At 37.6% G+C, this 26402-nt stretch overlaps 2 protein-coding genes and 1 pseudogene across 3 annotated transcripts; all 3 read right to left on the minus strand.

Annotated features, from left to right (window-relative positions):
- Positions 1 to 276: 276 nt before the first annotated feature.
- Positions 277 to 4796, minus strand: LOC115991554 (annotated as a pseudogene). Its single transcript, XR_004092226.1, has 3 exons — positions 3597 to 4796; positions 890 to 2600; positions 277 to 593 (listed from the first exon to the last, which is right to left on the minus strand). The product of XR_004092226.1 is annotated as a putative disease resistance protein At1g50180 (transcript).
- Positions 4797 to 8823: 4027 nt separating this feature from the next.
- On the minus strand, positions 8824 to 10125 carry LOC115990848 (receptor-like protein kinase FERONIA). Its single transcript, XM_031114619.1, has one exon. It carries the CDS (start codon positions 10006 to 10008, stop codon positions 8824 to 8826), a length of 1185 nt encoding a protein of 394 aa, XP_030970479.1. The 5' UTR covers positions 10009 to 10125.
- Positions 10126 to 23305: 13180 nt separating this feature from the next.
- Positions 23306 to 25831, minus strand: LOC115990849. Its single transcript, XM_031114620.1, has 2 exons — positions 24107 to 25831; positions 23306 to 23947 (listed from the first exon to the last, which is right to left on the minus strand). Exons 1-2 carry the CDS (start codon positions 25829 to 25831, stop codon positions 23306 to 23308), a joined length of 2367 nt encoding a protein of 788 aa, XP_030970480.1.
- Positions 25832 to 26402: the final 571 nt, after the last annotated feature.

Raw genomic sequence — 26402 nt, forward strand, 5'->3', positions numbered from 1 at the left:
ATGTACCACTACTCTTTTATTAGACATGTATTTTAGACAAATATAGTCATTAGGATTAGGATCTATGATATTTCTTTCTCTTTTATCTTCTTTGTAACAAAAACAAAGATTGCAGTAGAGAAGCTTTAGAATTCAGAAGAAAAGTTTATATAAACAGTAAGTCCGTTTTACCGAATGATCACCCTTATTTTTTAAAGCTTAATTCAGAAAAATAATGGAAAGCATGTGTTGGACTACTGTCACCAGTCATTTGATGGTTAAACTTGATCCACTGGATGCATAAATAACACGGAGATGACATCATATAGAAATCTAAACAGACTACTGTCAAGCTTTAACACAGAAAAGAATCGAACTCAAGTATACTAGGGAAATAACTCTTACACACACGCTAACACACATAAACGAACACACGTGAGATTTAAACTGAAGTTGTGACTTCAAATCAACCAATAGATGACTATAAATTAAATCAAGTATCGAGTCAAGATTCTCTTTATGGTGACTCCTCGCAGCTTCAAACTTCAAATATTATTGCAGGCACAAAATCATTCTTTCACCTTGCTATCCAGTAGTTGCTCCCATTAATGTACCTACACATGAAACAAACCATTTCATAGGCGATTCTTTGTAACCACTATGGGTGCTATCATTTGCTATTTGTGCTAATAAAGGAGTAACAAGTGCCATGGCAGTTAATCGACTTCAGTTCCTCCTATAGTCCCAATTATAGTCACCTGCTACAACTTTCGGCATTTTTACACAACTTAATATCTTTCTATTGGATTAGGATTAGCATTGTGACATTTCTTTCTCTCATCTTCTTTTTAACAAAAATAAAGGTTGCAGTAGAGAAGCTAAAGAATTTAGAAAATAAGTTTACACAAACCTTTGAGTGCGTTTTACCAAATGATCACCCTTGTATTCAAAGCTCAATTCAGAAAAGTAATGGAAGGCACGTGCTGGACTTTGTAGAAATCCTCTCCTCCTTCTTCAAGCCTATGTTTGAATGCTCTTGGCATCCATCGAATCTCCAGTTCCTGAAGTGCGCTGACAAATTTCAATCCATCTGGAACCATCTCCAACTTGTTGCAATCTGTAATCTCTAAACGGAAAAGACTTGGCATGGCACCTGCATCCACTATCCACTCTTGTAAATTAGGCAAGCCCCGTAGGAGTAAAGATTTGAGTTGAGGAAACCCTTTTTCAGAACAAACCATTTGCTTTCCAATGAAGGCTTCCCATCCTCTTAAGACCCTCAAGTAAGGTAGCTTCTCGAGTATTGGCATTGGATCTTCCACAAGTCTAGATCCCCACAAAGTTAACTTGGCAAGGTATGGAGGAAATTCCTGGTGATTTGGTAGTTTGTTAATCCGCCCTTCTATGTGCAGCTTGTGAAGACGAGGACAGCCTTGTACTACTTGCTCTATGTCTACTACCTTATCAGGGAATGAAAGCATTTCAGTCTTCATGGACAAGGACCGAAGGCTGCTTAATTTTTTATTAGGAGAATTGAAGATTTCCCCAAACTCTTGGAAATCTCTCGGGTCATTTAGCACCAATTTTTTAAGATTGGTCAAACTGAGAAGTTCTCTTACATCACATTTGTTTGTGGGAAAGTTCACTAGCGTCTGCAAGTTGCTCAGTTTTGCTAGTTGCAGCTTATCATCAGTTAAATAGTTACACCACTTTGGAAGATATAGATGTCTCAACTTTTTCATCTTCCATATCACTGTCGGTATTAGTACAGTTGATTCCCAACTCAGTTCTTCAATGGTTTCCAAATTTAGGGTCTCTAAACACACCAAATTGACTATGGAGGAAGGCAATTCTCGTATATGAGTTTTCTTCAAGCTTAAGAACCTCAAATGAATCAAGCTTCCTATTTGCTCTGGTAACTGTCCATCCAATGACTGGATTCCTTCCTATTTGCTCGCTAATATCATTGAAGTATATAAGGGACCTGATCTGGGGATTCTTTTTGAAATAATTATTTGTGGGAACATCAGAATAGATGGCAAGCCTTCGAATACTACCAGTTGATGAATCAACTGTCTCATTTCTACTCCAAGGACTTAGTACGTGGAGGAAATTTTCCTGCTTTGCGTTTGACAAGCATAGGTCTCGCATAAGATCATGGAGACGGCAAGATTTAATCCTTCCATTTGACCCAATTACACCCACTTGAACCATGCATCTATTTATCAACTCAACCAAGTAGCGTTCTGCATAATCTTCCAACTTTTCATCTCCCTCTTGTTCATACTTCAGAGGCACAAAGCCTTCTGCCACCCATAGTCGAACCAATTTCTTTGTTGGTATATCGAAGTCCTCTGGGAAATGGCTCAGATAGAGGAAGCATGGTTTCAATTGGTAAGGCAATTCAAAGTAACTCAAAGCCAACACCTCGTAAACTTTTGATTGTTGACCACGACCTCTACCTAAGTGTGACTTTATATTTCGATGCACAATATCCCATTCATCCAATGTTTCTTTTGTTGCCAAAAGTCCTCCAAGCACAATAATTGCCAGTGGTAAACCAGCACACCTTGCCACCATTTCCCTCCCTATATTCTCCATGTCTTTGGAAATTCTGAATTCTGCATCATGATGATAAACATATATAACGACAACACTAACACCATCAACAATAATGATAAAAGGAACTACATTAGAAAGTATAACACTTTCAAGTATTAGAAGCTCAACATTGTTATTGGAAGCAAAAGTGATGTGGATGGAAGGGGTAGAAAGAGAAAATTAGAGGCACAACAAGTTTAAGAAATAGATAAATGGGACCTATGCTCAACCAAATGACAATATAGAATTAGTTCAAAATGCTTAATTTGGAATCCTACAGTTTACTATCATATATATAGTCTAGAGACAATACCACCCTCATTATTTCTACCACCTCCAACAATTGAAAGCACAACTCACAAGACAAACTCAAATTACAGGGCACATAATTATACAGCTTATTTTCAAGACAAAGACTTAATTGACCAAGTCCACACTTTAAACTGACTTTTAATCTGCAATGGCCGTCTTTTCAGCGCTTGCTTGGAAATTACTTACATTTTTTCCCAAGTCGGAAAGAATTTGTCCTCTAGTTTACAATTTAAAATAATAGCCTTTCCCCTGATCTTTCAGAAGCCAAATAAATGATTCTAGTCCTTTTTAGCAAACAAGACAAACTAACAGGCTACTTATCAATCTTAAATCATTAGTGATATGCATTGTTGAATCAATTTCAATGCATAATCTTCTTTTCATTGATTGAGATTGAAGTTGTTTGCACCTAATTACATTGTAGCTTTCGATAGCTGATTTGAAGCCCTACTCACAAGATTTAAGTTAATACCTTGATTAAATATTACCTAAATAAACTAAAAACTACAATAGAAGGAAACCACTTGCGTTTCTCAGCTTTTAATACCTTGATCAAATAATAATTACAATAAAAACTACTATAATAAAAGAACTTTTATGAGATTATAAGATGTTCTAAACATGAATCAAGATTTCCTCAATTTGTAGTGTGTCGATGCAATTGTACATATGTAAATCATAAAAGTGGTAGGACGAGAATATACCTGGATCTTGTCTCTGAAATGCCTTCTTTTGAAACAACTCCCAGCTCTGTTCTTCGTTTAAACACCCCGGTTCATGTAGAAAACCACTTGGATCTACATGCAAGGCTACTTCTCGATTGCGGGTTGTTAGTAGAATTTTGCTACTAATTACCTGTCCTGATGGGAAGCCAGGACTAAGTAAATCCCATGCCTCTGTGCTCCAAATATCATCTAGGATCACCAAACATCTCTTCTCTTTCTGAACTTGATTAAGCTTCTTTGCCACCTCTTCATCTCTCATTTTCGAAATTTGATCCCTCTCATCTTTGGTTGGAGAGGTAAGTTTGATTAATATTCCTTCCCAAACATCCCTTGTTTTGCATTGCTGGGATATATAAGCCCAAGCGAAACCATCAAAATGACGCCTAACATCACTGTGATGGTAAACTTTCTTAGCAAGAGTGGTCTTTCCTAGACCACCCATCCCACAAATAGACACAACTTGACACTGTTTATCTTCATTCACCAACTGACCAACAACTTCTTTTATATTTTCATCCAATCCCACAATATACTCTTCAACAATATGGGAATATGACCATCTCAATTGCCTTTGCCTGTCCAAAGATAAACTCGAACCCTCTTCTTTCATGGGAGTCACACCATAAGTTTGTAAGCTTCTAGTGAGATCGGAAATTTTTGTTTTAATGGACTCAATCTTGGACCCCACTTTGTGAAGCTTTCTGCTGTTGTTGAAGCTAGGAACGTATCTCTTGACTGGGTTGTTGTCTCTGTTCTTTGAAGCGATCTCAAGGGCGAAAGTTTCAATGACATCCTGAACGTCGTAGGCAGCTTCCCGAATCTCTGAAACCCAATTTTGAACACTTTCATCATCGTTTTGCTTTTTGTCTGCGTCTTTCAAGAAGCACTGCATCCGCTTTAATTCGATTTGAATCTGATCTACTTGCTGTTTCACTCCTTGTAAAAACGCTGCTTCTTCGATTAGAAGGTTGCCTAGCCTTTCCACAACAAAGGACACCACGGACTCTGCCATGCTGTGCGCCTCCTCCTGCTTTTTCCTTCTTGAACCGGGACAGGAAGCAATGGCAACACTTCTAGCATGAAAAATATCAAACTAAAGTAAATTACCAAATGTGGTTCTGGTTCGGCTCAATTGATTTGAATGTGAACGCAGACTTTTTTGACCAGCTGCCTGCAAGTGGAGGATGAGGCCCAAGAGGGTAGACTCTGATGACCTTTTTTTTTTTAGGTGAGAATGTACTCTGATGACGGATTTAGATCTTCTAGATTTCCTAGGTTACTCTACCAAATAAATTTCCTTAAATCTTAACCATTCTTTAATGATTTAATGGCCTAGATTTTGCCATGTCAGCATTCCACTAACAATAATCTTAATTGTTTTGTTTGCAACATTATTTTATTATTTTAAAAATATTCTTAGTGGAATGCTGACATGGCAAAGTCTAGACCATTAGATCATTAAAGTGTGGTTAGGATTTAAGGAAATCTATTAATAGAGTGCCCTAAAAAATCTAGAGGATCTGAATCCCTCTGATGACTTAAGAGCACCAGCATTGCAAAATTATTGAAAAGATAAAAGGTTGTTTAGTATATTATTTTAAATATATGTTTTTAATTTTTAAATAATATTATATGTATTTTTATATAATTTTTTTTATTTATATATTTGTAAAAAATTAAAAATTATTATTTAAATACATGTATCAAAAGAATCTTAAATGTGTTAAATTTACTTTGATGACTTTTTTTTTTCTATTTTTATTTTAGAGCATTTCCTTTTATAATAGAAAAATGTGTTAATTTTACACATTTTTTTTATTTTAAAAATAACTCACATCAGTTTATGTGTAATTGAATAAATTTATAAGTTTGTTACAATAACCTATATTGACACTTTTCATTTTACATTTAGTTATTTATTCTTTCTTTAAATATGTTGGGAATTTTAATATTTTAATAATATTATTTCTTTAAATAATAAGCAAAATTCATAGTTAATATTTTAAAATACACTTTAATTAAAATATTAAAACAAAGAATTATAATTATAAATAAAATAATTTTGAAAACCTATCCTTAAGCAAAGGGCGATTTTTTATTTTATTTATTTTTTTATAATCTCCAATGATATTGAAACTCAAGAAATAGAACAAATAGGGTAATCTTTTTTTCAAACAGACTCAATGACCTTAGGAAGTATTTTTTTTTGATGACATAGGAGAACTTCACTCAGATTAGTTGTACATCGTACGTCGTAGAGCATATTGTACAACAATCCTCACTGTTAATCAAACTCCTACGGGCAACTAACTCCACCCGCCAGAACTAGTGACCACGTAATCCAGGGGCTTTTCACCCCTAACGGGCTAAGCAATTTATCCTCATGCCCAGGAGGCAATGACCTCAGGAAGATTACCCTTATTAAAACACAAAAAAGGACTAGAACATTGTCGTAACTATGTTAATTGAGTTATGTTAATTGACACTTTTGATATCTCTAAAGAAGATGTTTAATGTTCGAATCCACCCTTCTAATTGTCGTAACTATTAATTTTTAGAAAGTATAGAATATAAAAAAATGTGTGCTTTTTTTTTTTTTTTTTTTAACTTAAAATATCTACTAGTCTTAGAATAAATATATTAGTCTCCTAATGTTATTATGGTACCATTTGGCAGTCTACAGGTTGGTTCTTAAGATAAAGACTTTTCCTCCAAGTTTCTATCACTATAACAACCGATTTTTTAATTTTTACCCTTTTCTCAAAAAGAAACTAAAAGTTAGAAATTGAAACTAACACTCTCGTCAATGGGGGCTTGGCCAGTTGGTAAAATTCAAACACTTCATTTAAACCACCTAGGTTTGAGTCCTGCTGCCAGTAGAAGTTCGTTATTGGGCATCTACACGAGTTGGTCCATGAGTTTAACCTTAGTGCCCTGTCTAAGAGCTAGCGTAACTTAACTAACCCCTATTTTTGATTACCAAAAAAATAAAAAATAAAAAATATCACCCTTGCTATTGGAAAAATATTTGTGTGCCATGAGAAAAGTATTTAGGTAATACAATTACCGAAATACTTGTTAGTTTTTTATTTTATTTATTTTTTTGTATTTTGACAACACATTACTTTTTCTCTTTCTCTCCCTCCAATCGCATCATTTCTCTATCATTTTTCTTACGTTTTCTCAAAATATCGACAACATTATTACTAAAATTAACATCTCTTCTTATTTTTCAAATAAGTTTGAACATTGCCATCTCTTCTTAGTCTTTAGTCTTAGATTTTTTTTTTTTTTTTTTTTTTTTCAGACTCACCCTCTAAAAAGGGGCACCAAATGCGAACACCGATGTTTTTTTATTTTATTATTATTATTATTATTTTTCACTCACCCTCTAAAAAGGGGCGCCAAATGCAAACACCGATGTTTTTATTATTATTATTATTATTATTTTTTCCCACTCACCCTCTAAAAAGGGGCACCAAATGCGAACACCGATGTTTTTATTATTTTTTATTTCCATCGAAAAAAAAGAAAAAAAAAAAGAAAAGAAAAGTGAACACTACTTTTGTGACCAGATGATTGTTCCGACAGTGTCTGATTTTGGACCACGGCACCACAAATATCTAAAATATAAAATATTGCGTGAAGATGTTTTTACCGACGTGCTCCCGTACAATTAATTAATAAATTAGTCAGGTTTTTGGAGTTTAGCAATCAGTCAGGATGCAAGAGTGGATTGATGTGTTGGGCTTTGGGCTCCAATCAAAAATTATATAATAAGGAAAAGAATCAAAATTATAAGTTTTTTTTTTTTTTTTTTTTTGAGAAGAAATCAAAATTATAAGTAAAGATGCATTTGAAGCTCCTCGTGACTGTCGTCAGAAAAGAAAAATTCTATTGGCACATTAATATTATATTTTTTGGCTTTTGTTTCCACTTGTTTATAATATTACTAAGAGGGCGTTCGAATTCTGCTGAGACTCAAGTCTGCATTTTGTGTTTTACTTTTTTTTTTTTTTTTTTTTTCTGCACCGTTTCTGATTTTGGGAGACAAGAATACTGTTTATATACTGTTGAACACCGTTCACATACTGTTTGACACTGTTTATATACTGTTTGATACTGTTTACGAGTTAAAAAATATTAAAAATAGGTTTCACGATATTATTCACACATTTAAAAATTATTTTCTTACAGTGTTTTCAATTTTCAGTATCAGTAACAATAAACTCAATCCAAACGGACCCTAAGTTTTGGTGGTCCATTGTATCAAAAATAAATAATAAATAAAAAAGTTTTCGTAGTCCAAATTTTGATGCTACTTCGTTGAATCATGTTGCATTTTAAGGAGGTGCTCAAATTATCCATATTGGAACAACTTTCTGAATTAATCTTACTTGGGCCAAAGCTAAGATTGATTTGATTAGGGATTAATGGCCTAAACCTTGAGAGTATATACTGCAGAATAGCAGCAACCAGATGCATGTCATTTTCCATGAAGGTGATATCTCTATTCCATAGGTTGATATATGCATGGTAATTTTTTCCTTTAAGAGAAGCAAAAGCAATTTATTGGGCAATGGAAATAACAAAGCAAAAGAGGATGATATTTAGATTATTTTGATCATTGCAAATTTAAAGCTACAAGTGACAAATTGAATTTGATTGAAAGCTGTTAGTTCTTTTAGAACCTAACAAAACCAGCTGCAAATTAATGCTGCTATTATGCTATAAACTCGAATAAGATATAATTCTAATTTTTTTTTTTTAAATTTACTTTTCAATAAGGGAAGGAGATTCAAATTAAAGTTCTCTTCTTTGGAGAACCTAATAATAATAAGATAGAATAATTATACAATATTTTAGAATTATAATGACATTCAAAATCGCAACAAACTATTTAAACAATATAATAAAAACTCCAATAATATATGATGCCATTTATAGGACACTCAGTACTACCATAATGACCTATTCATCAAAAAACTTAACCGTGATGACCTTAAATCTCAGAAAACCAGCAAAGAAAAAGTCTGAAACTACATGAAACTTAATATGGATAGGTAATATAAATTCGTTTACAAGCAGCAAACAAGCTCTAAAGACATTGAAACTCAACCAAATTACAAGGACTCAGCACCGGTATTTATCATCTCCGGTGATTCTAAAACATCAAAATTGGCTCTTTTCCAATTATATTTAATATTTAATTAGCTGTTTGTGATAAATCAGATAATTCGATGCTATCTGAATCCCAAAAAGGATTCCCAACCGTAGACGGAGAAGCACCTCTGTCATATCTGTTCATCTCAATCGGAGAATAATTACAGGTTAATTCATCAATGGGATAGTCATATTCACCTTCCTCCCTTGCAGCATCTGCGATCTCTTGCAACAGCAGTGCACGTTCAAGTCTTACCTCCACTTCACCCATTGCTGGACGGTCCTTTCCCTCTTCTCGCACGCAAGAACTCGCAATGCCGAAGTAAATCTTGAAACACAATGGAGCTATCTTCCCCATCAGATACGGATCAATTATCTCATTCATGGTCCCTTCTTGTTTACATTTGCTGGCCCAGCTAATCAGATTCTGCCGTTCCGCTACCAAATTTGGATCCAATATTGATCTGCCACAGAGTAGTTCAAACAGTACTACACCGAAGGAGTAGACGTCGGATTTATCGGTCAGCTCCTGGCTCCTGTGATATTCGGGATCCAGGTATCCGAAAGTACCCTTCACCAGAGATTCGACCCTAATTAAAGCCTTTGACAAACTCGGGGGACCCATCTTGGACAACCCGAAATCTGCCAACTTGGCCTCCCATTTCTCGTCCAACAGAATGTTGCTTATCTTCACGTCACGGTGGATAATAGTATGCTTTAGCCCAGTGTGAAGATAGTGCAGTCCACGCGCGACTCCGATGCAAATCGCTAGTCTTTGTTTCCACGGGAGGGGATCGTGGTCAGTGCCGCAGATCAAGATGTGTTGGTGCAGGTTTCCATTGACCATGAATTCGTAGACAAGGCACCCTTCGCCTTCATCAATACAATATCCGATGAGACGGATGAGGTTAGGGTGGCGTATCTGGCAAAGCAACACCACCTCGTTCGTTAACTCGACAACACCCTCTATTGAGCTGTATTTCAAACGCTTTATTGCAACGCTTATGCCTTGGTCATCAATAAATCCCTTATAGACTTTGCCAAAACCCCCCTCACCAATTACTAAATCGTCAGCGAAGTCATTGGTGGCTTTCTTGATCTCACCGACTGAAAATCGACGACATAATCCCTCAGGAAGATCTGAAGAGTAATTTTGTTTTTTTTCGTCTGACCTTCCCTTCCCGGACAGCCTTAATAACTTTGAAATAGACTGAGATATACCTTCCATCGACGCTTCGGTCCTATGCCCACGAACGACGAGAGAATGATGCACTCGGAGTGGAAAGGATTATTGTTTTGGAACCTCCTGCAAACAATTTTAGCAAGTTTTGTTGTTATTGCTGTTGTTTATTTATTTATTTTGCTTATTTATTTATTTTGTTTCTTGGAGCAGATATGGTAATTAATTATGGGCTAAGTTTGTTGCATATATTTTCTGCGTTTACCTTTGGTTCAAAGCCACTCGTAATATTTGTGTGTAACAAAATTTTCTCAAGGGTATATATAATATAAAAATGTTTATGTATCTCAAGATAGAAGAATAGGGTAGATGTTGTGATTTTCTGTGAAGAAATATAAACAATTAACTCATTCCAATGTGTAAATAGTATAAAAGTCAGATGCGGGTTTATAGTGTTTCCAATGTGTATATAATATAAAAGTCAGATGCGTGTTTATATTGTGTTGACTTTAGTTCATGGGAGAGCTAAATTTTTCAAAAGAAAGAGCCTACGCTACGGTCCAAAAGGAAAACGACAAAATACAACGAATCCATTCCAATTTGTTGCTTCTCATCATAATAGATGTAAAAGTCCGTTCCAAGGGTGTTACATCCAGCATTCTAGAACAGACTAGTCTTGGTGCTAGGCTGTTAATGAATGTTAAACGAGTGGTGGATAGAATGTATTTGACATGATTAGTAGTTATTTTCGCAATTGAAAAAATAGATAGGGGCGAAAATCTGACTTCCATACATGGTCATTACTCTACTAACCTCTTAACCACCATAATTTCTTAACTGCTTCCAACTAGGCTCCTATTATGAAAGCAATATATAGGGGTATAAGGAGCACCAACAACTTGTTAGAGTAAGGACTTGAACCCACAATCAAAGTCGTGCTAGCCCAAGTTCCTTACGTTGGTACATGAATTGTTGTAATTAAACTATTTCACATGATGAGTTTGTTTGGATATCGTTTATTTTACTGAAAATTGAAAATTTATTGCTAAAAATAATTAAAAAGAAAATTTCTAAGTTAATATTCATTGCTGAAAAATACTATAGCTTTGCCTTAATGCACTGTTCATGTTCCATGAACAGTGCAAGAGGTGCTGGTCAAAAAAAGAAAAGAAAAGAAAATTAGTTTGAATAATGTGCATTTTCTGTGCTCAATCGGTGGTGAAATACATGTAAAGCTTGATTTGTGTTCTGTCTAACAGACTGAAATGTAAAATGCGTACCTTATAATGATATTTTTGAGCCTTTTTTTAATTTTGAATGAATCTTTGTATGAATAATCCTGACTCTTATGTTATATATTTGAAAAGTGATAGGTATTATAAGAAGGATTGGTTTTGTGACGGATTGGCTTATAAAATTAATGAATCTTGAAGATATGTTTTTACCAAAATGCTCCCATAAAATCAATGAATTAGTCAGGTTTAGCAAATCAGTCAGTGTGTTACATCCAGCATACATGCCGATAAACAAGAGAAATTTGTGGCTGGACTCCTCTCTAGGTCTCCATCCAGTCCAGCGTGATTGAAAGCAAGCCATCCTAGCGGCACTTTTCTTTTCTAAAGTAAGAAAATATTCCATCATCGAAACTGGGACCTCTACAACAAAGAAGCCATTAACTTTTCAAAAGAAAGAGACTACACTATTGTCCGAAAGAAAAACCAATCAAAAAAGGTGTGATTGGTTTTTCTTTCGGACAGGCTGGCTTTTGTATTGGGAGTGTGTAGATCAAGTCTGATACAACTAGAGAGTTAAAGTTAGTGATTTAGTTACCAGATTAGATTACGGAATTGTGTTGTGCTTATTCACTTTTTTCATTTTTTTTTAAGAGCAATCACATTAATTATCACTTTGATCCCTTGGTCTTAGTGGCTCGTGTATAACATCGAGCTGGAGGCACCCTGCCGGAAGGTCAAATCTTCAAAATATCTTCCTCAAGTGGACAAACAAATAATTGAATGACATTTCTTGCACCATGGTAAAGTCTAAATTATCTCAATCATTGCAAATAAATTTGTAATTGATTATATATATATATATATATATATATATATTATATTATGTGTACTAACGAAATGATGATATGATAAATGTTTAATACATTCAACTATCAGAAACTTTACTAATTGAACTAACTAAAACCTAACTATAACTTATGGTTAGAAGTTAAAAATTAACTCAAAAAAAAAAAAAAAAACACCCATTATTGTTTATGGAAAAAAATGAGATCAAAACATCCCAATTTTAGAGTTAGGCTTAAAGAATTGAGATAAAAAATCACTACGTAATTTTATATTAAATTTATATTATCAACAAAAATGCCTCTCAATAGAAAAAATAATTGACAAAATAAAAAACTTCACGGTTGAGATTGACAAAAAATCTATATACATATTGAAAGCCAAAATTGAGAGAAAATCAAATTAGAATCCAAATAACATTTCAATTGGAGTCTAATTTTGTGCCATGTGTCCTATTTAATTTTTAATTTTTGTGCCAAGTAAATTATTGAATCTAAATTTTTTTGTAACAAATGAATTATTGGGTACAAAAAATAAAAAGTTTAAATTCAATTAAATTCTAAATCATATATATATATATATAATGAGAAACCATTACATATTTTAGAAATATATGGTTTAAAAAATGTGAAAGTTAACACTATATATAATTTGAATCTTTTCTTATAAAAATATATAATTTAAACTATGTAATTGTGATTGTTTTAAATTGGACCCGTGCATATGCACGAGGTTATACACACATACACACACACACACACACACTATTAGTAATAGGATTTCTTATTTGGGTTTCAACATTTTGCATACTAAAATACCCTTACACAATTTCTTAAACTCTCTAAAATACTCCGATCTTTTAGTTAAATAATTTTAAATTATAAAATACAAATTGGTTAAAAGAGTAATTTACTATTCCTAAATTTTAAGTCTTTTCTTCTATATGGACACTATATTTATCTCATTTTTAAACATTATTTTACATTGTCTTACCTCTTTCTTAAAAAAAAAAAATACAAATAGTTATCTATATACCACTTTTAAACATTATAACACTAAACAAAAAAACAAATAAATAAAAAAGAGCATTATTGCACACGCAAAGCATGTGTGATGAGTCTAGTGTGTGTGTATATAGAGTTCAACTTTGCAACACGTATCCTGTGGGGCTAAAGAGCTTGACGATCCCGGCCCACTTTGTACTGGGCTCAAGGCCCGCGCCGAGGAGGGAAAAATGTTCGAGGACGTACAAAGAAAGCCCAAATGGCCTAGAGATGTTGCCGAGGACGATGCTGTCCTTGGCATTCTAGACCCCGAAAGGAAAGAACGGCACGCCATCAAAGGCAGCTTCCCAGAGCACCCCCAGAAGAAAGGACGAGTACAATAGGACACACACGGGGATATGGTATAGGAGCAATTCAAGGAGAAGCTGTTACCTCCATATTGAATGCACCCAACTAATGTTCTGGCCGCATTAATGAGGAAAGGACCCCTGAACAGTGCAGCCTTGGTTGCTGCAACTTATAGAGGGTTTGAGAAGGTGGCTGATGAGACGAGCACTCGAGTAATGACCTGCACGATCAACAGGTGGAGGGTCAAGATTGATTGGAAAGAGGTATATAATGTGAGAAACCCTCCAGGAATAGGGGATCACGGAAAAAGAGCAGGAGGAGAGAAAAAGGAGAAAACGGTGGCAGTCTGCATGGTCTTGAAAACTACTGTAACCTAGTACTGAAAGTAGAAGAAGAAGAGTACTAAGTTGCTCGGACGAAATGCCGAGGAAAAAATTCCATACTTTAAGCCACTTCTTTATTGCTCAGCCCGCACCTAACCGTGTCTAGTGATTATGGTTCAGACTAAGACCTAGTTCTTAAACACATTCTCTAAAAATTTATTGTATTGAGCTAGTTGGGCTTGAGACCTTTCGTCTAGTAGGAGAAGCGCTCAAACCCACCCCCTACATATCCTATCTAATTTTTAAATTTTTGTGTCAAGTGAATTATTAGATGAAAAATTGAGTAGTCTAAATCCAATTATATTCTTGTTAGGACATATGTGAATCATGTTAGGAAATTATGTCAATTAGAATTGGTTAATCATTTGACAAAATGCATTTTACTTGTAATTTGGTAGATTTAGGATGTGTTTAATACTTCAAGGAACAAGAGTTCAAGTCCAAGTGTTAAGCCATGCAAATCTGTCTAAAAAGTAAGTGAAGAAGTGCTGAATTTTAAAACTCGACAGCTAGCTTGACAGATATCATCTATCGAGGTTTAAAAGGCTTGTTTAGCCTGATGCTCGACAGCTTCTCGATAGATAACCTATTTATCGAGATTTATGAAAATCAGATTTTCAGATCTGATTTCACACCAATCCATGTATATTTGTTTAGGTTTTCTTTTCTCATAACCCTAAACATATATAAGAATTATTTTAAGGATCATCACAATTGATGCAACTTAATGCAAAAAAATTTCACAAGCATATTGTGATCGGAGACATATGCTTTAGTCCATCTTTCTCTTGAAGAAGTTGCCGCGTTTATGCGCCGTAGGATTTTGTAACCAAGGAGTTTCGTGATCTTCATCGTGTTGATGAACTGAAGAACTTTGCAGTAAACATTCTTCTCAAGTTGGTAGTTAGTTATGTACTTGGATCAGTGCAACGATTGGTTAGTCACGTACTGAGAGCAGTGCATTGAAAATGAGAGATTGTCACTACAGAACAAGTTTAATTGGGTATTAGGGTAAGGGTTTAACTGTAGGTTGGTATAAAGTACTGGAATTCCTTTTCTTGTAACAGTTTGTTGCGATAATAGTTAATTTTCGGGAATGGTGACCTTAAATTCACTCGGTGGGGTTTTGTCTTGGAGGTTTTCCCCATTTGTAAACAAATCACTGTGTCAACTTTATTTTTTGCTGCATATTAACTTAGTTGGTGATTTGTTTGTGCTACCATGCATATTGCATGTTAATTGAATTAATTAATTAAATTGACTAATTAATTGATTAATTTATCACAAATGATCAATACATTCTTGACCTATCAATTCTAAATTGGATTTCAATTGGATTTGCAACAAGGAATTTACTAATAACAATTTGAGGGTAGGACTTAGCTCTAGTGGTTCAGTGTATGGGATCTGACACAATACAAACATGGGGGAAAAGTTAGATGCGTGACTATATTGTGTTGGTTTACTCTCTCTCTCTCTCTCTCTTTTGAACAAAAATCAAGAGAGAGAGAGAGAGAGAGAGAGAGGGAGAGAGAGTACTCACAGTTTTTGTGTGAAAAAAATATGGATTGATTGAAATAAATGATATCAAATTTATACAAAATAAGATGGAGAGAAGAAGAGTCAAAATATAAGAAAGGAAATGATAAAGGAAGTTCAATGGTAAAGTAAATAGTAGTAGGGAGATAAAGAGGCAAAAAAGAAGAGGAAATGTTGGAGGAAGAGAAGAAGAGTTTTTATTTTTTTTATTTATTAGAATAGGATGATGAAAAGTTTAAATATTCAATTTTAATAATTACTTGAAATTAGAAAGAAAATAATGAAAAGTTGAAATCAATTTGGGTAGTTGAATATAATAAAACATTTGCATCTAATAAATAGTAACGTTTATAATGAATAGTCAAACATGTGCATATGTCTACTAAAAAGATAATAGATTATTCAATTTTAACAATTACTTGAAATTAGAAAGAAGAAAATGAAAAGTTGATATCAAATTGGGTGACTGAATAGTCAAATATTTGCATTTAAAACAAATAAATAGTAACATGTTGAATAGTAATGGAGTGCATTAACAGGTTTGTCCATGAACTATATTTAATTATTTTATACAAAATAAAATAGAAAAATTATAAAGAATTTTTTATTTTTTATTTATTTTTTTAAGTATAACATGATTGATAAGGTGGCTCAACAGGAGAATATTACGTTAAATTCTACGTCTTCTCTTTTAGATATATATAGGCAATATATTATTACACTACTTTATATAAGTTGTTTATTTTTCTATTATACAAACACTTCTACGCTCTTTACTCTCTTGATTTTTTTTTTTTTTTTTTTTGGCTAATTTCTTTACTCTTTTGATTATGGCATTTCTGGTGGCACTTTTTTTTTTTTTTCTTTTTTCTTTTTTCTTGGAGTTAGAAAGTATTCCATCATTGAAAAAAAAAACCAATCATGTATTGCCCATTTTTCCTGGCAAGTTCCCTTCTCTTGGTACCTAGCGAAAGATACAAGAAACAGAGCTTCATTGGATGGACAAAATTGCCTGTCATTTAACCAAAAAAAAAAAAAAAAACACATGACGCGTTCTATCCATTCACTTTGCATCAGTTTGGTTTGTTATTATTTTTATTATTATATTAAGGAATTTTTGTAAACAAAGGAATACAACTTGTCATCTACCTAAAGTTCTAAACCATCTACGACACGACAAGCCGCTCGCCGCACAAGGCTAGCAAATGATTCTTCCCTCAAAGCTACATGTAGTTTGTGTACGAGATAGCTTAAATCGATTATCTCTACTACAAGCCGTTAAGTTAAGGTCCCATACTAGTTAGTTGAAGTTAGTTTTGTCTGTTATTGTTAAATCTGTTTGGGAAGTTATTTCACTTAACGGTTAGTTTGTTACATCTGAGATCGATTTCGTCTGCTATAAACACCAAGCCATGTAATTGTACATAGCGGTGAATAGTCAATGCAATCAGATGAGTAAAATCAGTCTTCTTTCTCATTAGAGCATCAAATCCATCTATCAGTTCTCCTCGTTCAGTAGTGAAAGAGAGCCGAGAGCTCACGGTGCAAGAACATCTACATATATTATCTTAAATGGCTTAATTGCATTTGGATTTGTAATAGGCACAACTTCTATCCAAGGCATAGTTTAATTTAACCTCAATGTCAACCCATTCGATATTTTACAGTCATTGTACAAAAACAGAAACTTTACATTAGCATGCAGGGGAAATGGGGAATGCTTACCTGCTGTAGTTACTCTATGCATATTAAAGAAGAATCACACAATATTATTGTCAACTTACATATACAAATAAGGTTAAAATTCAATTTAATTAGCCTTGTAGCTCAGCATCAAGCGTTTCGTAACTATTGTATAAAATTAATTAAGTAGTAAATGACTTAGTACAATAAGGACTACTACATAGCATAGTCTACATCAATTGGTAGGATAAGAACCTCTCTCAACAATACTTTCTTATAGCAACTCAGAATTTGTGCCCCCTATGCAACTCTGAAGAATAATCCTCAACTCACCTCTTCCTGCTCTGTCCATTCTCTAGAGCTTGCTGGCATGGATCAACTTTGGCCATCCACTTCACTGATTATGGCAGTTCAATTGTCCAGCAATGGCTAACTTCCCTTCTCATCAAGTTCAAAACCAGAGAAATAACATCAATGGCTTACTTACAAACCATTTTCACAACCTGTGGAATATTTGGACTCATAGAAACAGGGTGATTTATGAAGGATTAACACCTAATCCTATGAGTGTAATCTTAATATCTCAATCAATGTCTTGCAGGTACAAGGAAGCTTTCTCTGAACAGCCAAGACAAACCAGTCAGCCAAGAAGGACTAACATAGACTAATATCCACCTTCAGGACAGTGGCAACTGATTGTTAAATTAGCAGGAGCTAGGGGCAGGAAGCCCAAGGGATGGTCTTCTGCCTATGAAGCTATTAACATGCAGGGAGATAGCATTTTCTACGGTGTAACTAGTAGTGCATCCAGGACAACTTGTGGAGCAATGCTGGATGCTGTGGTAAAAGCTGGGATCAGAGCAAAGAACCATGGTTATCAGCGAGTTTTATTTCTATGAGCTAGCAGAAAATTAGTCCGAGTCTTTAGGCATTGGAAGACTCCAGATTGGCTTCAACAGACTAGATTAGCTGATCTAAATTTTCTGAACCAGAATGGACTTAGCTGCAATATGTTCTTAGTGCCCCACTTGATTGTAAAACCTGTTTGGTCAGTAGCTAAATTGGCAACTCAAATGCCAATGAACTATTGCTGGTACAATCCAGCACTTTTGTAACTTTGTATCTCCCTCTGTTTGGTCTCAAAAAAAAAAAAAAAAAAAATCTTAATCCAAAAATATATTATGTAGAAAGCATGTTTATATATACTTTTAACAAAGTGGGTGAGGAGTGGAAGTAAAGTATAAAGACTATCGATAGAAGAATAATTTTTCATCACATGTTTACACCATGGATACATATAGAGCTCACGGATAGCCTTTCCATTAATTTGATTCTAGGTATCAAAATAAATTTCAAAACCTAATTACATGACCTGTATAACCGCATGACTATCATAACATTTATGTATCAAAACATTTGATAATAAGGACAATAACGTTTGGCTATTGAATTGAGCAACTAAATGGGTGAATAGCTAACATGGCGGAATATTTATTTATTTATGAAAATACTGAGTATTTTAATACACACGCAAAAAGAGAGATGAAAAAGTCAAAAGATATAAGTATGAAAATATCATGGAATATATATATCATTAGTTAAATGACTATTTAATCAACATTATGATTGTTACAAAAATACTCTCAAAATCTTCACCAAGTTATCTTATGACTTAAAAAAAAAAAAAAAAAAAACTCCAAGTTATCTTATGACTTTTTACAAAAAAAAGAAAAAAAGAAAAAGAAAAAACGTGTTGGCAATGTTGAGATTGTTGGGGTTGTTAATCCAGGCTTACAAAATACAAACAAAGTCATGTGCATCAATCTATGAATATTGTGTAGCATCCATCACCGTGAAAACTTCCAACTACAATTCAACATATAAATCTAGCAAAGCAAAAATCAGATCCATTTCCCAAAAACAACAAATCAAGATTTGAAAGTGAACACCGGAATTTTTTACCAGCTGCATGTGGAGGATGAGGGGAGACTTTGATGACTCCCGTACCTTTTGATAATAAGTTAGACACCAACTGGTTTAAATCATTAAATGTGAACACATGACTTTTTTGACCAGCTGGTTCTTCCGACAGTTGGGTCTGGACGTGGACCACATAGGACTACAAATTTCTAAAATCATGAAGATATTTTTACTAAAATGCTCCCACAAAATTCCAAGAATGAAAATCCAAAAAAACTCTATCGTAATTAACCATGATGACAATTCATCAAAAGACATTGATGGAACACGAGTTCGTCAGTAAGAGTGGGCAGATGGAATCCCCTGTAGAATGTGAAGGTTTGCTCGATGAGGGCCACCGGTGTGGTGCCTGCCACAGAGTCTCCGATGCCAAAGTTAGGATAACAATCAAACACAATAAGGAAGCCAAATATAATTTCTGAGTATTTTTGCATGTACCTTCCTTTGTTGGCTGTATGAGAGTTTTATACCTGAGGCCTTAGAGGCTAGCCGTTGGGGCTGTTAATGCTCTCTGAAGTAACGCCCCTGGTCCAGTAATGGGACTTTTAAGAGGCTCCTAACGGTCTGCTTGGTTGTCTTAGTAACTGCTCAGGTCATTGATTGACTGCATTGAATGACCTCCTGCCTTCGTCAGTGATGACCTCGTCAAGGATGATACTTTCGTCGTTAATGTTATCTTCGTCAGTAGGATGCAGAATCGTCATTCCTATCAGTTGCCCCCCAGGTTCTGTGGTTGTCGGTGACGTGTCAGGACGAGCGCAGAAGATGAGAAGTTTTATCTTGTGACTCTTGGGGTTCTGTTCCGCCTTTAATGCTTGGTGGCGGCGCTACACGAAATCGTGGCCACGTGGCACGTGATGATTTGTGGAATTAATGGCATGTCCCTTGGGTTTCCCGCTGGTTTTTTCAATCGTTTTTGGCCCACATTTAAAACTACTCCTTTTTAATTTTTCTTCTACTTCTCAGAGAGAAAAGACAGACTAATTTTTCAGAGCATTTTCTTCGGACCTCCTTTCTTCTTCAAGTTTCCTTGCGCTGTGCTTCTGCGGTTCCACCATTGGAGGTATGTTTCTCTTTCCTTTTTCTTTCTTCCTTTTCTTCTTTTACTGTAGCATAATTTCTGATTTGCTATTTCCTTTCTGTTCTGTTTGTTGGTCCTTGTTTTTCTTTTGGGGGTTTTAGTTTAGTACCTTATTTTTCTGCTTTCCGATTTCTGCACTTTCCATGGTTGATAGCTTGGAGGTTAGGATAGCTTGTCCGTCGGTCTCCTTCCTTTTCGCGCGTCTTGGGGGGTCTTTGGGCACTTATCCGTTTATAGAAAATTTTGTGTACGAAGGCAATAGTCTGAGCGTGGTTTTGGGCGATCTGTTGCCCTTACTCCGTCAATCGCTCAATTGGTTCGAGGGTTTAGGCGGGAGAGGATTAATGTCTGGGGTTAGGTCCAGTGACCTCGAGACTGGGCTATCGTCCAGTGGCGGCCAAGCTGAAGGAGATACAGCCGTCTCTGGCCCTCGAGAGGTTAGGGCTTTTTATGCCCTTAATGAGATTTGTGGTTTGGATGACGAGACCGTAAATAGATTCAAGGATAGATTTCAATTTCCGTCTAGGGTTCGAGTTCGTCTACCCAGAGAAGAAGATAGGGCTTGTCACTTTTTTCCAGGCGAAATATGCTTTTATGAGTCAAACTTCACCTGTGGGCTTAGGCTCCCCGTCCATCCGTTCCTGATGGAACTTTTAGATCATTTTGGTATAGCTCCCGGGCAGCTTATGCCTAACTCGTGGAGGATCGTCATCAACTGTATGCAGATATGGTTGGCTTCCAACGGGGATATGATCAGGATAGGCGAGCTCACCTACCTGTATCGTTTAAAAGAGTCTAAGGAGTGGGGGTATTATGAATTAACCCCTTGGGAAAGACAGACTAGGATCGTCAAGGGGTTGCCCTCGTCATTCAGGTATTGGAAATCACGCTTTTTCTTTGTGTCTGGGGACGACTTCGAGACTCAATCCAGCAGTGATTGGGGTGATATCCCGAGGTTGCTCCGTCGGTGGGGAACCCCGACCTTAGGTGCGTCAGTATTTCCTCTCGTCGTTTCAATTTTGCCAATTTTGAGGCTCTGGTCTTGCTGACTTCTTTGTTTCTTTGTTTGATACAGTTAAGAGACGGCCTGGACTGAAGAGCCGGTACAAGGAACGTATAAAGACCGCGATCGGGTACGCTGAGACGATCGAAAGCTGGGACGAATTGGTTGATCCCCGATCTCTTGCATTCTACAACCTCGGTCCTGACCCGTCTCCTTTCGTTCTTCGTCAGCTTGGCATTGAAGGCAAAAAAAGTAAGTTTTACCTTCGTCAATGCTGATTCTTTTACTGTACATTTAAGCAATTTTTTGACAGGCATTTTCTTCCTGCAGAGATGACGACAAAATTCAACAAGGACATGTACGCAAAGATGAGATCAAAGAAGGACGAACCCCTGTCCAACTTGGGGAAGAAGGCTATGCGAGTCACTGGGAAGGGTCCTGCAGCTGTTCCCCTTAGTATCGTTCCTTCCATAGCTTTCGAAACGACGAGGACTGCCTCCCCGACCGTTTCAATAGAGGAGATCCCTACTCCTGGCTCCAAGAGGCCGCGTGTGGCTGGCAAAGGGAAGGAGAAGACTGGCACTCATTCATCCACAATATGGGATGACGAGTCATTGGCCGTAGAAAGAGCTCACGAGGTCGTCACTTCAGCGGACTTGAAGGCTCTCTCTGACTTGTCTTTAAGCGATGTGGCCTCTCGTCATGTTCATAAGCTCGTCCAGGTATGGGGTTCTTCCTTCTCCATCAAAATTATCTCTGTATTTTTTTTTTTTTTTTTTTTTTTACAGACGACTTTATAATTCCCTACAGGTGTTGGGAGAGAGCATCCATATTACTGCTGAGTACCTTACTCAAGGAGCCAAGGTGGCGTCTCTGACAACCCGGATGGAGGCTTTGGAGAAGGAGAACTCTGACCTGAGGACGAACCTGATCACTTCTATGGACGAGGCCACGACATTGAAGGAGAAAGTCAAAGTGCTGGAGGACGACCTCAGAGTTGAGCGCGGGTTGACTCACGAGAAGGACGAGCAGCTTCTTGCAGCCAAGGAGAAACTTGTGACCATCGCTGCTCGATCCGTGGAGGCTTTCCAGACCACTGACGAGTACAATACTGTGCTTTTCAGTTCGTATTTCAAAGGTTTTGAGCTTCTCCGGAGGTATATGATCAAGCGTCCTTCGGGAGTCAACCTGGAGAGTCTTGATTTGGAAGAAGTTGACAAGGAAATGGCTCTGGATGAGGCGGCTTCATCTTCTGCCCCCGTTGACGATGCGCCTGAGCCTGTTGCTGACGTAGTGGCCAATGAAGGCACGGCCGACGCCTGATTTTGATACTTAGAAAAATTTTTTGTTTTGTGGTGGGTTGCCCGTCTTGTTTTGGGCCTTATCTTTCTGTATATCTAACAGTTAATTTTATTTTGAAAACAATGATAGTGGCCCAGTGGTTATGGGCTGGAATGAAGCTTACTTACTTTTCTTTTAGATGCTTTGACTGATTTATATCCGTCTAGAATTTTGTGCTTTGTTGTATCTTGTTTTGATTTGATGTGTTGCACTCTTTTTCTCCGTCAACTGACTCCTGTCACTTGTGGCTTTAAGGGGGTGCTGTCTGGCGACTTAGGTCCGTCCAGGCGGACTCTTGTCACTTTTCATTTTATCAGTAACTTACATCCGTCAAGGCGGAATCTTGTTACTTGATCTTTTAACCATCATATTGTGGTCGTCAGTAACTTACATCCGTCAAGGCATAATCTTGTTACTTGATCTTTTAACCATCTTATTATGGTCGTCAGTAACTTACATCCGTCAAGGCGGAATCTTGTTACTTGATCTTTTAATCATCTTATTATGGTCGTCAGTAACTTACATCCGTCAAGGCGGAATCTTGTTACTTGATCTTTTAATCATCTTATTATGGTCGTCAGTAACTTACATCCGTCAAGGCAGAATCTTGTTACTTATCCTTTTAACTATACTACGATGGTCGTCGGTAACTTACATCCGTCAAGGCGGAATCTTGTTACTTGATCTTTTAATCATCTTATTATGGTCGTCAATAACTTACATCCGTCAGGGCAGAATCTTGTTATTCTTTTAACCATGCTACGATGGTCGTCGGTAACTTACATCCGTCAAGGCGGAATCTTGTTACTTATAGATCTCATGGTCGATCAGTACTGCCTGCGTAAAAACATCAGAGGAATAATACTTTTATTAACTTCAATAACGAATGCATTCGCGTATTACATTTACTCATGGTATTTCTTTAAATGCTCAATGTTCCAAGGACGAGGGAGCTTTTGTCCGTCCATAGTTTCCAGATGGTAACTTCCTTGTCTAGAGTAGTGAATGACGCGATAAGGCCCTTCCCATGTAGGGCCCAGCTTCCCTTGAGTAGGGTCTTTAGTCGCTATAGTGACTTTACGAAGGACGAGGCCCCCTATGTCTAGACGCCTGAGTTTAACCCTCCTGTTGTAGTACTCGGCCATCTTTTTTTGATACTTTGTCACTCTATCGGACGCGTTGTCTCTTACTTCATCCAGGCAATCCAGGTTGAAGCGTAGTTCCTCGTCATTGAGTTCGTCTCTGAAAGTTCCTCGTCTGATGCTTGTTACTCCGACTTCTACAGGGATTACTGCCTCTGTGCCATAGGTAAGCCTGAAGGGTGTCTCTCCTGTTGGGGTTCTGGCTGTAGTCCTGTATGCCCACAGGACACTAGGTAGTTCTTCTGGCCAGGAACCTTTTGCTTCGTCCAGCTTGGTTTTGATTATCTTGAGCAGCGTCCTGTTCGTTACTTCCGTCTGTCCGTTTGCCTGAGGGTGTCCCGGGGATGAGAACTGATTCTTGATCCCGAGGTCCGAGCAGAAGTCTTTGAAGCCTTGGCTGTCGAACTGCCTCCCATTATCAGATATGATCGTCAAGGGAATCCCGAACCTGCAGATTATGTTTCTCCACACGAAGCTCCGGATTCGGGCCTCAGTGATGGTTGCTAGGGCCTCTGCTTCAACCCACTTTGTGAAATAATCAATAGCAACTAGAAGGAATTTTACCTGACCTTTACCTTGGGGCAGCGGGCCGACGATGTCGATTCCCCATTGTGCAAATGGCCATGGGGAAGATATGGTCGTCATTTTCTCCGCTGGAAGCCGCTGCACATTCCCGTATCGTTGGCATTTGTCACACCTCCTGACGATCTCAGCAGCGTCTACCTGCATGGTTGGCCAAAAATACCCCGCTCTTATCACCTTGTTGACTAGGGATCTGGAGCCGGCGTGGTCGCCACAAATTCCTCCATGTACTTCTTCCAGGATGTACTTGGCCTCGTCCTCGTCGACGCACTTTAGATAAGGCATAGAGAAGCCTCTCTTGTACAAGACGTCATTTAGGATTGTAAACCTGGCTGCTCTCTTCTTGACCTTTTTAGCTTCGTCAGTATTCTGAGGTAGGTGCCCGTCCTGGAGGAAGGTTATTATGGGCGTCATCCAGGTGTCTGTGTTCTGGATGGAGAACACTGCCACCTCTTCTATACTCGGGCGTTTCTGGATCTCCATTGTCATGTCCGTGCTCGTCTTTCCTTCTTCTGATGACGCTTGTTTTGACACTTCGTCGGCCCCACTATTCTGGCTTCTTGGTATCTGAACGAACTCCACTGTGTCGAACTCTTGAGTTAGTTGCCTTGTCAGTTTAAGGTATTTCTGCATCCTTTCTTCCTTTGCCTCGTACTCTCCACTGACCTGTCCGATTACCAGCTTCGAATCACTCTGGATCAGCAAGTTTTTGGCACCAAGGGCTTTCCCAAGCCTCAAGCCCGTCAATATTCCTTCATACTCGGCTTCATTATTGGTGGCTGGGAACTTCAGTTGAACCCCATATTTCATCACTTCTCCGTCGGGGGTGGTTATGACAACCCCTACTCCCCCCCTCTTTTGGGCTGACGAACCATCTGTCTGTATTGTCCATTTGTCAACTTCGTCTGCAACTCCATCTCCGTCTGGAAGAGTGAATTCGGCGATGAAGTCAGCCAGAGCTTGTGCCTTGATGGCTGCTCTTGGATGGTACTCGATGTCAAATTGGCTGAGTTCGATGGCCCATTGGACCATTCTCCCTGCTGCTTCTGGTTTGTTCATTGATTTCTTAATCGGTTGATCCGTCATCACCAGGATAGGATTTGACTGGAAATACGGTCTAAGCTTGCGCGAGGCTACGATAAGTGCAAACGCAATTTTTTCGATCCTTGGGTACCTGAACTCAGCTCCTTGAAAGGCTTGGCTGATGTAGTACACCGGGAGTTGCTTCTTGCCTTCTTCTCTAATCAAGGCTGCGCTTACTGCCGAGGCTGACACCGCCAGGTACAAGTATAGGTTCTCCCCTCCTTTGGACGGGCTCAGGAGAGGTGGACTGCTCAGGTATTGCTTCAGCTCCTGGAACGCTGCTTCGCATTCGTCGGTCCAAGCGAAAGCCTGCTTGAGGATTTTGAAGAAGGGCAGGCATTTGTCTGTGGCCCTAGAGACGAACCTGTTTAGGGCTGCTATCCTTCCTGTAAGTTTTTGTACGTCCTTGACGGTCTTGGGTGAAGCCATGTCGATGATAGCTCGTACCTTCTCTGGATTTGCTTCTATTCCTCTCTGGGACACCATGAATCCCAAGAACTTACCTGAGGCTACCCCAAAAACACATTTGCTGGGATTCAACTTCATCTGGTGTTTTCTCAGGGTTGCAAAAGTCTCCTCCAAGTCGTCCAGGTGATCGAGCTCCTCCTTGCTCTTGACGAGCATATCGTCCACGTATACTTCCATGTTCCTGCCAATCTGTTGGCTGAACATTTTGTTTACCAATCTTTGGTACGTAGCTCCAGCATTTTTCAACCCAAATGGCATCACCTTGTAACAGTAGAGTCCTTGGCTTGTGATGAAGGTAGTCTTCTCCTGGTCTTCTTCAGCCATCTTTATCTGGTTGTACCCTGAGAAGGCGTCCATGAACGTCAGTAGCTTGTGTCCGGCGGTGGAGTCCACGAGCTGGTCTATCCTTGGCAGAGGGAAACTGTCCTTTGGGCATGCTTTGTTTAGGTCGGTGAAGTCTACACACATTCTCCACTTTCCGTTTGCTTTCTTTACCAGGACGACGTTGACGAGCCATTCTGGATAATATACTTCCCGGATGAATCCAGCTGTTAAGAGTTTGGTTACTTCCTCCGCAACTGCTCGATCTCGTTCTGGGGCGAAGGTTCTTCGTCGTTGCTGAACGGGCTTCCTGCTGGGGTCCACATTCAGCCTATGCTGGATGACTTCTGGAGATATGCCTGGCATGTCCTCGTGACTCCATGCAAAGACATCTAGATTCCCCTTA

Source organism: Quercus lobata, chromosome 5 (genome assembly GCF_001633185.2).
Source record: "Quercus lobata isolate SW786 chromosome 5, ValleyOak3.0 Primary Assembly, whole genome shotgun sequence".
NCBI lineage: Eukaryota > Viridiplantae > Streptophyta > Magnoliopsida > Fagales > Fagaceae > Quercus > Quercus lobata.

Coding starts and splice junctions, on each gene's coding strand:
- LOC115990849 (XM_031114620.1), bottom strand. CDS start 25,831: ATGCTCGTCAAGAGCAAGGAGGAGCTCGATCACCTGGACGACTTGGAG. Junction 23,948..24,106: donor TGCCCCAAGGTAAAGGTCAG/GTAAAATTCCTT, acceptor AATGGGAGGCAG/TTCGACAGCCAAGGCTTCAA.
- LOC115990848 (XM_031114619.1), bottom strand. CDS start 10,008: ATGGAAGGTATATCTCAGTCTATTTCAAAGTTATTAAGGCTGTCCGGG.